This window comes from Hakea prostrata, chromosome 3 (assembly GCF_041222555.1).
Source record: "Hakea prostrata isolate BN-2017 chromosome 3, UWA_Hpros_2, whole genome shotgun sequence".
NCBI classification, from domain to species: domain Eukaryota; kingdom Viridiplantae; phylum Streptophyta; class Magnoliopsida; order Proteales; family Proteaceae; genus Hakea; species Hakea prostrata.
Genome location: NC_142602.1, coordinates 70205197 through 70219966, shown reverse-complemented (window position 1 = coordinate 70219966; position 14770 = coordinate 70205197). Strand labels below are relative to the sequence as shown.

The following is a 14770-nucleotide window of genomic DNA, read 5'->3' as shown; positions in this document are numbered from 1 at the left end:
ACCCCCCCTTGTGTTTTTCCCCCCCCCCCCCCCCAAAAGGGAGGGCCCCCCCCCTCTCTCTTTCTTAAGCAAAAGAAGGTAAAGACCTCCCTCTCTCTCTATGTTATTTCATGTGTAAGGACTAGCTCCCCATTGTAGAAGAACATTGTGCTTTCTTGACGCTTTTGAACCACCTAGGAGGAGTGGGACCCACTAAGTTTTTTACCTTTGATTTTCTTAATAAAAGATTTCTCCGATGCATTGATTTTGAAAAAAAATTTACCTAAAAGATATTTTAAATTTTTTTTTTACTCTAATAGATTTTTTTTAAAAGAATAATTACAAGCCCCTAATTTAGTGTCAATTCTTTCCACCCAATCGTATTTTACTTTAAATTGCCTAGGTTATCGTTATCATTATATTTTTATATTCAAACTATAAAAATTGAAAAGAAAATTAAAAGAATAAATTATTATCTTAAAAAAAGAAGAAAAAAAAAACTATATTGTATGAGTAAAGTTTAAAAAAACTTCAAAAACACTAGAATTGCTATCTAGGTTGTCTGAATAAATTATTAAAAAATAATTTAGTAATGGGAAATAAAAAAAATAATCATTCTAATTCCTATACTTAAATTATAATTTCTTTTAAAAGGATAAGTTATTATTAAAAAATTTTGATAAATAATTACTTATTGTTTTAAATAACTAGCTTTTTTTAGATAATAATTTATCTTTAATTTTTTTAATATAATTGAAGTATAAAATTAGAATAACTTGGGTACTCTAGAGTAAAATATTTGTTTGGATAAGAAGAATTAACACTAAAATTAAAATTTAGTAATTATTTCAAAAATTAAAATCTACTAGAATTTAAAATTTTAAAATATTTTATCGAGTATATATTTTTTTTTAAATTGAAAATTTTTCTTCTTGAATATTTACCAGTTAGCCCTACCTACTATTGTATGATCTAAAAGTATCATAGGAGCTCATTGTTTTACCCCAACGGAGGGAGACTTTTTATCTGTTTTTGGTTGAAGCTGTAATCTTCTGTCGCCATGTTTATTAGTCGGAATTTTTTTATTAGTATTGTATAAATACTTTGAAGTCATTCCGTCTTTTCTGATTTTTTTGGTCCGAATTTTCCTCGCAAGTTACACCAAGAAAACCAATTCCGGTCGTCTTGTGCGATCGCTCCCTCTCTTCCCATTTCGTTCTTTCTCTCTCGATCGAATCTCGTTTCCTTTATCTTACCTTTGTCTGAATCTCTCTTTGCATCTCTGCAACTCCTAGGATTAGTGTTAGTATTCCTGAGAGATGGGACAGCAAACGTTGATCTACAGCTTCGTTGCTCGAGGCACGGTGATCCTTGCTGAATACACAGAGTTTAGTGGGAATTTCACCGCAATCGCGTCTCAATGTCTTCAAAAGCTTCCTGCGAGCAACAACAAGTTCACCTACAACTGCGACAGCCATACCTTCAATTACCTTGTCGCGGAAGGTTTTAGTAAGTCATCATCGTCGTCCATTTTCTCCTCGATTTGTCGATTTGGTTTGCTAGATTTGATCTACAGCTGATTCATTTCTATCGAATTATTTCTCTGTTCTACCATTAAATTCTTTACAAGATGTACCTATTTTCTTCATCAGAGAACAGACGCTATTATTTCCTTTCTCTTTTGTTATCTCTAGCGATTCACTCGTGCTTTTATCGGATTTTATATATATTTGGTTAGTTTTCTTTTTTTATTCGATCATGTCTGCATTTTTGTTAACAAGGCTTTTTGGATTAGATCCTTTGTCATTTGGTAGCTTTCTAGATCTTTAACCACGAGTTGATGTGAGCTTTGGGGATTTGCTAAGAGATGGACTTAGCATGGTAAAAATAAACACAAGGTTTTATGAAGTCTGTAACTGATGCATTATTTTTTCCATTTCGGATAGTTTATTTCGACGTCTTTTGATGAAGCAAGGGAGTTAGACACCAAAATGCCTTAGGCTGTATTCTAAGTTTCCAAAAATTCTGGAGATTCATCAAACTGCGGTTTCAGATCTCCATTCTCTTGTATTGCTGGAGCCTCTCGTCAATTGATGTCATGTTTCTTGGAGATGGTGTATCATTATGGATTTTGTTTGATTTCCTATACGAGATCTTAGTCTTGGCTATATGCTATTTTCAGAGGTTTTTGTGGTTTCTCTCCTCGTTCTACTCATTAACCCATATTTAGCAGCTGTCATTGGTTAATTAAAATTTTCTCATGTAATTTAGAGTCAGTTTCACTAAAGGTACATCATTTATTTAATTGGATAGTGTTGATTGACAAATTGATCAGGATGTTTGTCTGGTTTTGTAAACTTATTGTATTGTATGAGCTACACATACTTTATGATTGTAATTTGGGTTTGGCCTAATAATTTGACATGCTTTATTGCAAATTTTCATAACCTGCTATTTACAGAGTTGATCAATGTGGTTAAAGGGCCTTTTGAAGTATTGAGTAAAAGCTTGGGTTGATAGCATGAGGATGCAATTTTGAGTCTAAGGGAAACACTTCATGCAAAATTGACCAAAACTGGAACTTTAATGGGGTCCTTGCTCAGATCTTTAGAATATGGATCTGTTCCACGTCATGGTCCTTTATTTTTCTAGTCAGTTAAGTTTTTTAAGTAGTAAATAGATATTGTTAGTCATTATTAATAAACTTAAAACAAAAAAACAATAAAGGTATGTGTGAGGTACTTATTGGATTCTTTAAGTCAGGCGATCTCTCACAATTGCAAAACCTGTTGTAGGTTGTCATTCCAAGACTATCCAATATGTTTTCGTCCAATATTACTCTGTTCTGCATTATATCCGTGTCATAGTTCTAATTTCCTTTTTCTTCTTCTCTTTTTTTTTTTTTTTTGGTGGGGGGGGGGGGGGGTTGTCTCTGTGGCTTCTCCCCAAAGCCTCAAAAAGTGTTAAAGTGTTCTTCATGTTGAAGTCATTGGTTTTGATCGTGTGTACCATGTTCTTCTAAGCTAGTGACATCATTTGATAATTTTTATTGAACTCATTATCTTAGGTTACATTTGCCTTCGATCAAATCAAATCTTTACCTTTAAAAGCTGAATCTCTTTCCAAATCTGCCAACCTACATGCAGTTATAAATGTAGTGACTAATTGCATCCCATTTTGGTGCATTAGTTTTCTGAGTCCCTCTCTCTCTCTCTCTGTCTCTCTCTCTCTTTGGGCACGCCAACACAACACTACATACAGCAAGTTTTTTCCAAATTAATTAATTAACCCTTTGTTTAGGAAATCTAATTTCAATATTCAGTGATAGATCTGAAGTTTGATGATTTAATTATGTTTTGATAAACTATTTCTTAGGAATAAGGTGGTCATTGGAAAATCTTGCCCAGATATACATGAAGGTCTCATCAATGGAAACTGAATTTGAAAGATTTTCTGTGGAGAGAACTGAACCTGAGTCTGATAAGAATAAATTTATGTACTTCAGAATCTGCGTTCCTGTACCAGCAACCTTTATATTTAGGAACTTGAGTTTTCATGGGAAACATAAGGTTGGCAAGACTTCTATTTCCCTGTACTTTAGGTCTCTCATGAGTCTAGGTGATAAACTATTTATCGAGAAATTACCTCGTAACAGTTTCCACTGAAATTGTTTATAATTTTGGTTAAGGTTGATGACTTTCAGAATCCTTTATAGTTTGTTTTTGTGACTGATTTGTAAAGCCTTACTTTCCCTTTGTTTTCTTTTGGAAGTTGGGCATTAGTTTTTATTTTCTAATTTTCTCTTAATTCATTTTCCATAACAACTGGTGAAGAGTAGGGAAAAGCTTTTCATACAGGTCAATATGCACACCTGATTTGGATCTACACCTTGAGATGGTTCTTGGACACTAGTTTTGGATTGCTAATGTCTAGTGGATAATTTTCTTTCCCATTCAATAAATGGATCGATTTGAATTACCAAGTAGGCAACCTTGCTATGAAATGCTAGGAAATGATGAAATTTTATTGTTCCTTCATTTGGAGGTCCAAGCTGAAATTACCCTTCAGAACAAGCTAAGGCAGTGACCCTTAGAGAAGTTACGCTCTGGAATATCTCTACTTAGGATTGGCTGTTGATGCCGCCTTTTACCTTCTCTACACCCCACTGGCTACATTGTGATCATATTATGATTTGATTATTCATTTACTTGGAGGTCCATCTGATACTAGCCTTAACATCAATCTTGGGCAGTGTCCCTAGAGAAGTTATACTCTGAAATATTGCTACTTAGACTTGACTGTTGACATCACTCTCAAGCTTCCCTATCCCCTAACCATCACATTCGGATCATATTATGATTGGTATCAGCTTCTTCATTGCCTAGCCATTTGCATTATGGTCATATTATGAGCTGTATCCACTATCCTTATGCCCCACCTCTTACACTGTGATCATATTCTGATTTGATTATTTGTTCATTTGGAGGGGTCCAGCTCATACTATTCTACAACAATGTTGGGCAGTGACCTTAGAGAAGTTATGCTCTGGATATTGCTACTTAGGCTTGACTGTTGACATCACTCTTAAGCTTACCCATCCCCTAGCCATCACATTCAGATCATATTATAATAGGTATCAGCTTCTTCATCGTCTAGCCATTTGCATTCTGGTCATATTATGAGCTGTATCCGCTATCCTTACACTCCAAGAGCCTTCTATAAGTATTGTCTGTTTTTGGTTTTTTTCATTTGAACAAAGGAAATGCTTCGGGTTCACTGTAATTAGGTGTGATGTCATGCTAGTTTGAGGTTAAAAATCAAGAAGTATCAGTTGGCTCGAAATAATAGCTTAGGTGTAAGCTCTTCTGAACCTGAGACATTGCCATAGGAGAGTGGGATATTGGGATGATGGCACCAGATTTTTATAGCAAATTTCTGTTAGTTTGAATGAGGCTTAGTGGATTTATTACTTAAGTTTACTTCATATTTCATATACTGTTTTACTTTGTAGATAAATTTGAATCCAATTCATACAATAGAATATTGCTTTTTTTTTTTTTTTCCGGGGGTGGGGGGTGGGGGTGTTGGGGTGGGTGGTTGAGGCTGAATAAAGGGAGAACCTTTGGATTATTCTAGTGATTAATCTTTAAGATTTCTGTGCCTGCATCTTCAATTGGATTAATAGGAGTCTCCGATTGTGTTTTATTATTAGTTTTCCTATATTTGTTTCAAGTTGATATTTTAGTTCTTGCTAAATTGCTCTCCATCAATCACCTGATTTATAACATACATAAAACTGAAAGGTCTAGATTTATAACATATATAAAACGGAAGGGTCTAGATTTAAGTTTCTCAAGTTGATTCAGATCATACTCTCCTAATTTTGTAAGGTTACTTATCAAGAACTAACACATTGATTAACTCATTTTCTTCCCAACTAACCGCACTAGATGCTTTGCCTTTTCGTATAATTTCAACAACCAAATTGTTGCCTCTTTCTATTTTTGCCTGGCTGAACAATATTACAGACGTTCTTGGTCATTTTGATGTTTAAAATACAAGTTGAAAAAGTATCATTTCAGAACGGAATTTTATTAGAAATGGACCATCCATTTCTCTGTGGATGAAGGACACATGTCCATCAGTCACATCCAAAGGTTGAGGTAAGATTTAGAGAATAACTTACCCAAAAAAAAAAGATTTAGAGAATAAAATATTTTTATTTTAATTTAATCTAACCTTTGGATGTGACTGATGGACATGTGTCCTTCACTCAGAGGGAAATGAATGGTCCACCTGATAAAAATCCATTTCAGAACATCAGCCTCATAGATGATGTTTTATCTTTTTGGAGTTTTGAATGTGATAAAGGTGGGAGATGAGTCCTTTGACTGTTGCTGATGCCTCTTTGTATGTCACATTCTCCTTTTTACTCTACTCAAAAAATATGTAGCACATTCTCCTCTTTTTGTCTTTACAATATTTCATTGCATAATACTACATTAGCCAGTGAAGTAGGCCAGAACAGTAAATAGATGCAAACCAGAATTGTAGAATTTGTAGTACATATTGTGGTGATTGCCATAATTGGTATTGCTGGTCTTAGCTATGATGTTTCCCAACTTGCTTGGGTATCTTGTAATCTTATCTCATCTCTTTGACAATTATCTTTTTTTTTTCTTTCATGAATCTGACTCAAGATTCATCTGCATATTGCAGCCTTTTGCGTAGTTGCAGTTGAGTCTGCTGGCAGACAAATCCCTATTGCATTCCTTGAGCGAGTTAAGGAGGATTTCAACAAGAGATATGGAGGAGGAAAGGCTGCAACTGCTGTTGCTCATGGCCTGAACAAAGAATTTGGGTAATTCCATTTGTCTAGCAACTTATCAGAATGTCCTTTGTAATCATGAAATCTGGAACTAATGAAATAGTTCATCCTTAATGATTTAGGCCAAAACTGAAGGAGTACATGCAGTATTGTGTGGATCATCCTGAGGAAATCAACAAACTCTCAAAAGTGAAAGCTCAGGTTACAGAAGTCAAGGGGGTGATGATGGAAAACATAGAGAAGGCAAGAGATTGATTTGTAATAAACAGTCCCTTTATGGGTTTTGCATTTCGGAAATGTTTTGCAGTTAAGCTAACTTGATTTTTTGTTTAGGTTCTTGACCGTGGTGAGAAGATAGAGGTTCTGGTGGACAAAACAGAGAATCTTCGTTCACAGGTTAGGCCTTCATAATATTTAGTATTTCTTTGACTACAGCAAACACCCCTACCTCTCCCCTTTTTCTACTCTTTGGTTGTGAATGGTATTTGGTTCCTGCATGTTTGAAGGAGATTGTTGGATTTTATCCTACTTAGAGCCCACATTCCATCTTCTATCACTCCACTGTTCCTCTCAACGCACGCATTCCTGCTTTTAAACCTGTGATTTGACGTTTGCTGCCACTGGATTTGTTTACAGGCCCAAGATTTCCGGCAACAGGGGACCAAGGTGAGGAGGAAAATGTGGCTACAGAATATGAAGATAAAGCTGATTGTTTTGGGTATCATTATTGCTTTGATCCTCATCATAATTTTGTCAGTATGCCATGGCTTTAAGTGTTGATGTGGCTCGCCTTCTTCTCCTTGATGAAAGCTCTGCTTAGAACACTACCTTACTAGATGTCCCACTATTCAAATTTTCCTCATGAATGAGTTTGATTACCATCCTGTTTCTTGTTTTGTTAACCTGCCTTCCCCACCAATAATTTTCTTTTCTTTTTTTTTCTTTTCCATTCAGATAACTTGCTTACCTTTCTGCTAGCCTTTTGGAACAGGAATGTTTTATATTTGTTTGACATTGCTTGTATAGATTGTTAGCTGAAATTCTTTATATCTAATAGAAATTTCTTTGATATTTGACGCTATTTTGCGTCATATAGGTTGTAGATTTGTGTGAATGTTGCAATTTCCTTTCAAAGAGCAACGATAACCAATTCCATTTTAGCGCCTATGGGCAATGGCTACCGTTTCCTGCTGCACATTGTGTGTTCTCCCGCATGGCATGGTTGAGTTGTTAGTTTGGAGCTGTTTAACCCCCAAACAAAAACATTAAAAATAAATATAAATAAAAATAAAAATTGTGCTGCTACTTTAGTAGAGAATAAAAGAAAGAACTTCCAGTTGCTACTGATGGTCTATACTCTATATTACCCAGCTGAACCCAGCTGAACTCAATAGCATCTTCCTTTATGTACAAGATAAAATGCAGAATCAAACAATTAGAAAGTCATTTCCCAATTACATTCTAAAAGTAAATTCCAAGTCGTTTCTTCATTCTGATTTCAGAAACAACAGTTTCTATCAACCTGCATTCATTTAGAAAGAATTGATTTAACAGTCTCCAAAAGATCCCATACTTTAGTAAATCTTTCATTTTCCGGAGCAGCCCCATCATTTTCAAATTGGTTTAGATATAGGATGGATGGCAAAGCTGAATGAAACAGAGAGTTTGGTTTGAAACTGGCCAGAACGAGAGGGGAGGAACTTCAAAAGTCTTCCAGTGGATGTAAACGGATTTGACAAATCTTTTGACTGAAATGGGTAAGTAGAACTTGCAATAGGGCACTAGATGATCATCTATTATCAAGTAAAAAAAATCTGAGACTTCACAAGATGAGTTGGAAGTCAAAAAAATCCATGGGAATTCATCTGGTAGGAATATTATTAAATATTAACCCTTGGGTCATCTGATATGTTTGTACTATTGATCAGCTTGCTGATCTTCATACCAAGGGATTGCCTCAGATTCACTTTCTTGCTCTTCGGGACAAGCTTACGGTGTCTACTCCGCTTCGCTTGAGGAGGGGGGGTGTTGAGAGTATACATATCAGCTTATGCTAGTATAGTTAGTTAGTTAGTTACATACCAGCGTATGTTAGTAGTTTGTATGTTATAAATACAATCATATTTCATATAATAAACATAAGATTCATTCTGTCTACACTCCCATTCCTAGTAACCCGACCCACCATCTCTTTGATCATTTGGGAAATCAGCATGCTACGGAAGTATATAAGGTTGTTCAGTCAGTAATGATTGGCATTTTTTAGTAAAGAGATCATGAGTTTGACACTCCCTGGGGTATATATAATAGTTTCGACCCTCTTATATGAAATTACCAATTCAAAAAAAAAAGTATATAAGGATTTTCAGTTTATGAATGCACAAGGGCATTACCATGCGTTTAGGGACTCACGAGACTTCTGAGGGGGAGACCATCCTAAAGTTAGCTTTAACTTTTTCGGAGTTTTTTTTTTTATTTTTTTTTTTTTTATTTTAGTTTTTTGGTAATCTTAACTTTTTTGGTGTAGGGATATATTTGATTATCCTCTTGATTAGGAAGACTAATGTTAGAGAAAAAAATTTCTTCTAAGCGAGGTTTGCAACTGATAAGTATATAGCTAACTGCCTATTGCTTATTTTTTATGACTTAAACGATTTATCTAATTATATCATAAAAATTATGGAAGCACCAGTCCTGCAAAATGGAGGAAACAAACCAATAAAAGTATTCAAATTACAATGGCAGAGAGTTAAGTTATCAAAGCACAAGTCCTGTATCAATAATTTTTTATTTTGTTGAAAGTGGGTCACTAGTAAATTTTTTTCACTTAAGGGGGGAGACTAGAGTTTTACCCCACTTAAATGAGTCACTAGGAAAAAACTCAAAAAGACATAAGATATACGTTCTATCTTTTCAATCGGGCCTATATTGAAGTCATCAATGCATATATTATAAGAATACGAAAAGGTAGATCAAGGGAACACAAATAATCACCTCTTGTATTTAGATCTTTTGTACTCAAATTCAATAAGGTATATGATATTGAACTCATCATTGCATATATTGTTTAGAGCAAATTGCATTGGTACCCAAAAATGGAGGCCTTAAAGCGTTGACCCCCCCCCCCTTATGTTTGAAAAACACAAACACCTTAAATTGAATTTTCATTTGACACATTAGTCCAATTTGTCACTGAAAATCGCTAAATCACTGTTTATTTTTTTCCTTCATATTTTGATAGGAATACTTTTGAAATTGAAAGAAAATAAATAGTGTTTTAACTATTTTCAATGACATATTAGACTAATGTGTTTAATAAAAATTCAATTTTGGGATGTTTATATTTTTTAGAACATAAAGTGATGTGTTAGTGCTTTAAGGCCTCTATTTTGGGGAGCCGGTGCAATTTGGGCAACAAGAACAAACATAAGTTATTTCATGTTAATGTAGGCTAATGATTCATCTACTCGTTGATTGGTGTTTTTACTATGTAGAAAATGAAAATTAATAACCCAATGGGTGGATAAATTAACCAACACTTCTACGTAAGAGGTCAAAATTCAAATCCCATATTGCCAGGGCGAAACCCTACCTTATACTATGTAATATCCATATCCAAATACATAAAATTCACCTACTCTAAAAACTAATAATAATTAATTAATTTGGTTCTTCACAGAAATTGTGATCCATGGATATATAACTAAACACGTAAGCTGATTGTTGCTCATAAATACATTAACTTAATTCTCCAGGATACCTAGAAAACATAGGCAAGTACTACCAGTGACGACGTAATAAAATATTTCAAGACCCCTTCCTTCTCCTCTAGCTAGATTCTAATTAAAGCAAGAATTAAACTAGGAAAATTAACGTGAAAGCCAACAGAAGAAATATGTATATCAGTGCTTCTTCAAGAAACCCTGAGCCATGTTGATGTAGTCTCCATACCCACCGCTCCCACTTGAATGTGGTGGTTGTGAAGTAGTTGTTGAGGTAGCGGTGGTGGTGGTGGTGGTGGTGGAGGTTGGGTGGTGGGTCGCCGGAGTTTCTGTTGTTGAATGGGTAGTGGTGGAGGAATGAGAGGAATGGTATTTATGAAGGTACTGTTCCCCCTTCTCCAGATACTTTCCTAATCCTTTCTCTTCGTCTAGCTTGCCGTAATGGGAGGCAGCATCAATCAGATCAGCAGCGGCGCCGGCAACTTTTCCTTTGTCAATCTTGTCTGATTCCTGGTGAATGCCGTATTTTGCTGCCTCAGCCACCACCTTGGCACTGGACAAAAGTTCGGAGTTGGAAGGTTTGTGGTGTTCATGGCTACTTCTGTGTTCACCTGGAGAATGTGATGGCTCCATGATCTGATTTGCCCAAGAACAGAGTTGAAAACTTGTTGGATCTGGATAAGATTTGAGATTTCCAACTGTTATAAGTATTGTGTATATAATATTGGTGAAGATGGTCTCAGCCACTCAAGCCCCGGGTATCCATGATGATCAACGCTTGTAAGCCACGAAGCGTGGGTGTTGGCCACACCTCTCGTACGCGGTTTGCCAACTACCCACCTGGATCTCAATTATTTAATGATGTGTTTCCCACCTGGACCCAAAAAACTATAAATAAAGAAAAAGGAGAGAAAGAGAGATTTGATGATTTCTCCTAAATAAAGAAGATAAAGAAACTGGTCTAGAGTAACTAGGGGATACTAGCACAAATCCTACCTAAACCAACCACAACAGTTTGACCTCTGTCTATAATAGATAAGTTATTACATCTAGCTAACGTAACACTAGCGATCAGGTTTGATGTATTCCCATCCCCTGAGCTTCAACAATGCTTCACCAAAATCGCATTTATGGCGACTGATGTAAGCTCTGAAGATATTGTCATACAATCTTATTTATGTAACTGTTTTTAAGTAATATAACATTTTTCTTCGTATAAAAAAAAAAAGATTATTAAGAAAAAAGAGAAAGAGGAAGAAATTTGATTATTTAATGAGATCTGTGTTTAAGAGGCTCAAATATGAAATCCAATGCACTATAGAATCCTCGTGAATAGAACTACATATTGGGGCCAAGGCCTCTACCTCTCCAATTTATCATAATTTTTCTCATTCTCCTTTCCAAAATTTTGAAATTTTTTTCTCATCCTCTTTAAATGTGTAAGGTATTAGTACTTGGCCTTTGATTGGAGAAATTTTTTAACAATAAATATAATAAATAAATAAAATCCGTTGTGTTTTGCGAAACATCAGTACTTTACCCCTTCCAATGTTAAATTTTAGCTTTACCGTTGAAAACTCAATAATCTTACAAATAAAGAAATACAACTGTGTAAACCAAGAAGTACTACATTAAAAAAATAAAAAAAGGTGTAAACCATGAGTCTCATACTAAAGACTACCACGGCATAACCATAAGATTACAAACAAATATCAAGGAATCACAACACAATGAAGAGAAGAAGAAGACAAATAAACACCCAAGCATAAAGACCTAAAATCCCTAACTGCTTATCACAATAATAAACCAAAGAACAACATATACACTTGGTTCAACACAGTGAAAGGAGCCATTTCAATATCAATGTGAGCCAAGTGAATCAAGTATTCCTTACATCAATAATTAAGTTTACGGCAAAGAAATTTACAGATCAACCCCTCAAAGTCCAGTATATAGGGGATGGGCCAAGTTTGGATCTCTCCACCCAATTTGCCCTTAAGTCATACACCCACATTCACACAAGTGTGAGATCTATAACGCCATGCCCTAACACTTACATGAGTGTGGGAGAGGATTTGAGCCTACCATTAGAATTTGCTTTTCTTTACCCCTTATTTATTTTTGGCCCAGAAGTTAATCCATTAATTCTCTCTCTCCCCCCCCCTCCCCTTGTGGGTATAATCAATCCATCAATTCAGATAGCATCAAAGTCGATCTATGAGAGCCCAAGACTTCCAAATATCAAGGTCAAGGCAAAGCGTTGTAAAAGCTCCACTTCATTCTATTATGCAATGTTGTCCCATGCATATATTAGGGAAAAATCACCCCCTAGTATAAAGCTATCAATTTCTCCAAAATATACACTTGTACAAGTGCAAAGCACATGTGGTAAATAAAAATGTAGATGTGACTGGTTTTTGGATGGCACCAAGAGAATCAATATTAAGAATAAATTAAAATACTACTATAAAAGCTTTTATACATCTGATTTTGAAAATAAAATATGAAGAGTTTTAGATATTGTTTTTATCCATGATTATTTTATCATGTTCTCATTAAAGAATTGTTGCAATGCTGATTCTAGAAAGCTCTAAAATCTTATTAATGGAAGTTGTTTCCTTCTCATCTAGCCGATAGATGAGGGTGTGACTTAACTTTTTGAGCCTTTTCAAAAACTTGGACTTTCGTTGAAAAACAATCTTCTTAAACTCTGATATGTGATTTGAATGACTTTGGGGATGTTGGTTAAACTTAAATTATGGATGATTGAAATAATTAAACTTATATACTTGTTAAATACTTGTCACTTTAATCTTTTCTTGCCCTTTGACTATGTTATATCGTGTTGTGTTATAAATTTGGCCATGAACCTTGATCCTGTAGTGTATCACCCCCACGGGTATTCGGGTATAACTAGATCTGGCTGGGTGGGGTGGGACACGTGCCAATTTTTAGACCAATGGTGATGTGAGAGAGTTGTGACTTAATCCTCAGCCACGGTACGATGAGACTTGACCCAACTATTGCGGAGAACCCAATACACATTTCTTGTTGAGGGAGAGTGACGAAACCGCCCAAAGGAGGTTAGTGTATACCATAGAGACTTCATTGTTAAAATTAAGACGATAGTTGCATACTTATTCATTTATTCATCCCATTTATATATATATACAAAGATTGTTTATTGAAATGTGTGATGGATGCAAGATATATGATATGTTAACCTTACTAAGTTCTGTGGAACTCATTCCTCGTAGATGTATTTTTTAAAGATTATTTTATAGGTTATGAGGATTCTGTCATTCCGAAGCATGTGCCACCTACCGAGCCGTATGACACCCTAACGGGCGAAGATGGAAGCCCCATGGAGAGTCTTGTCCATACTTGGACTACTCAAATAGTGTGCAACCCTTTTGTTTGCCGTTTGATTATTTTGAGGCATGGTAGAGTTTAACTAAAATTGTATAACTCTCTTTTGGGAAATCGAAGGATTAAATTATTGTCTCTTAAACCGTTTTTTGTTAATTTTGGAGACTTCGCTGTTTGATATTCACTTCTACCTTAACTCTGATTTTACCTTTGTTTATCTTGTCGGATGATTGTGATAACTTTGTTAAATGTTACCGTTTTATTCCTTTGCTCTTTGGATTATGCTAAATTGTATTGTGGTTGTGGATTGACCGCGAACCTAGGTCCTGTAGTGTGCATCACCCACACGAGCATTCGGGTAACTCTGATACCAGCTGGGTGGGGTGTGACACCGATGGTTGTGGAGATCGCTCAACATAAAGAATGATCTATTTCAATCCCATGAAAACAATGAAAAACTTCTTGATCCTAAAGTACCATATCTAAGTGCAATTGGGGCACACAAATATTTTTGCTAATAGTACACAACCATATAAATGTTATAAAATAAAGATAATATATCAGAGACAAAGAAGAAAACTAGAACAAGATCAATCAGAAGCGATTCATTCAGTTGAGTGCATTACATATTTATAGTAGAAGGAGCATCTACTCTGATATGGAAATACAATATATGATTCTTGCACACAATAAGATATTCTTGATATGGAAAGATAGATTGCCGCCCAAGATAGAAGGTGCATAGAATGGAAATATTGACTGCCAACATTGCGTGTTGAGATCACTGTAATCTTCAATTAAGATGGGAATGTGAATCACCAAGATTGTATGCTGAGATTGTTGAGATCTTCAATTGGAAGTATTGTCTATTGGGGGGTGATGGATATCTACAATCAATATTATTTATAACACTCCCCCTTGGATGTCCATCAATAGATAATGTACCTCGTTAAAACCTTGCTAAGAAAAACCCTATGGGAAAAAATCTTAGTGAAGGAAAAGAGTATACATATCTAAATAATACGTATTGGTAGCTGCCTCATTAAAAACCTTACTAGGAAAACCCAGTGGGACAAAACCTTGGTTAAGGGAAAAAGAGTGCACCACGTATTTTACTCCCCCTGATGATAACATCATTAAGTATCTTTGAATACGTACATTCTAATATCATATACCAACTTCTCAAGATTTTAAGTATGCAACTTCTCAATAGATAAATTTGTCAACTTATCACTTGAACGAGTTTGTTGAACATCGATTTCACCATTTCATTGAAGACCATGAATGAAGAACAATTTCGGTGAAATATGTATCGTTCTATCTCTTTTGATGTATCATCGCTTCAATTGAGCTATGCATGCAGCATAATCTT

The 14770-nt window shown here is 35.2% G+C and overlaps 1 protein-coding gene and 1 pseudogene across 1 annotated transcript; one reads left to right on the top strand and one right to left on the bottom strand.

Moving 5' to 3' along the window:
* Positions 1 to 1102: 1102 nt before the first annotated feature.
* LOC149022925 (putative vesicle-associated membrane protein 726) lies at positions 1103 to 7509 on the top strand. The gene is made up of 5 exons (XM_089150799.1): positions 1103 to 1488; positions 6199 to 6340; positions 6430 to 6550; positions 6641 to 6703; positions 6944 to 7509. Exons 1-5 carry the CDS (start codon positions 1299 to 1301, stop codon positions 7085 to 7087), a joined length of 660 nt encoding a protein of 219 aa, XP_089006925.1. The 5' UTR covers positions 1103 to 1298; the 3' UTR covers positions 7088 to 7509.
* A 1348-nt stretch (positions 7510 to 8857) lies between these two features.
* On the bottom strand, positions 8858 to 10737 carry LOC149022924 (nodulin-related protein 1 pseudogene; annotated as a pseudogene).
* Positions 10738 to 14770: the final 4033 nt, after the last annotated feature.

Coding starts and splice junctions, on each gene's coding strand:
- LOC149022925 (XM_089150799.1), top strand. CDS start 1,299: ATGGGACAGCAAACGTTGATCTACAGCTTCGTTGCTCGAGGCACGGTG. Junction 6,551..6,640: donor TGATGGAAAACATAGAGAAG/GCAAGAGATTGA, acceptor TTTTTTGTTTAG/GTTCTTGACCGTGGTGAGAA. Junction 6,704..6,943: donor CAGAGAATCTTCGTTCACAG/GTTAGGCCTTCA, acceptor ATTTGTTTACAG/GCCCAAGATTTCCGGCAACA.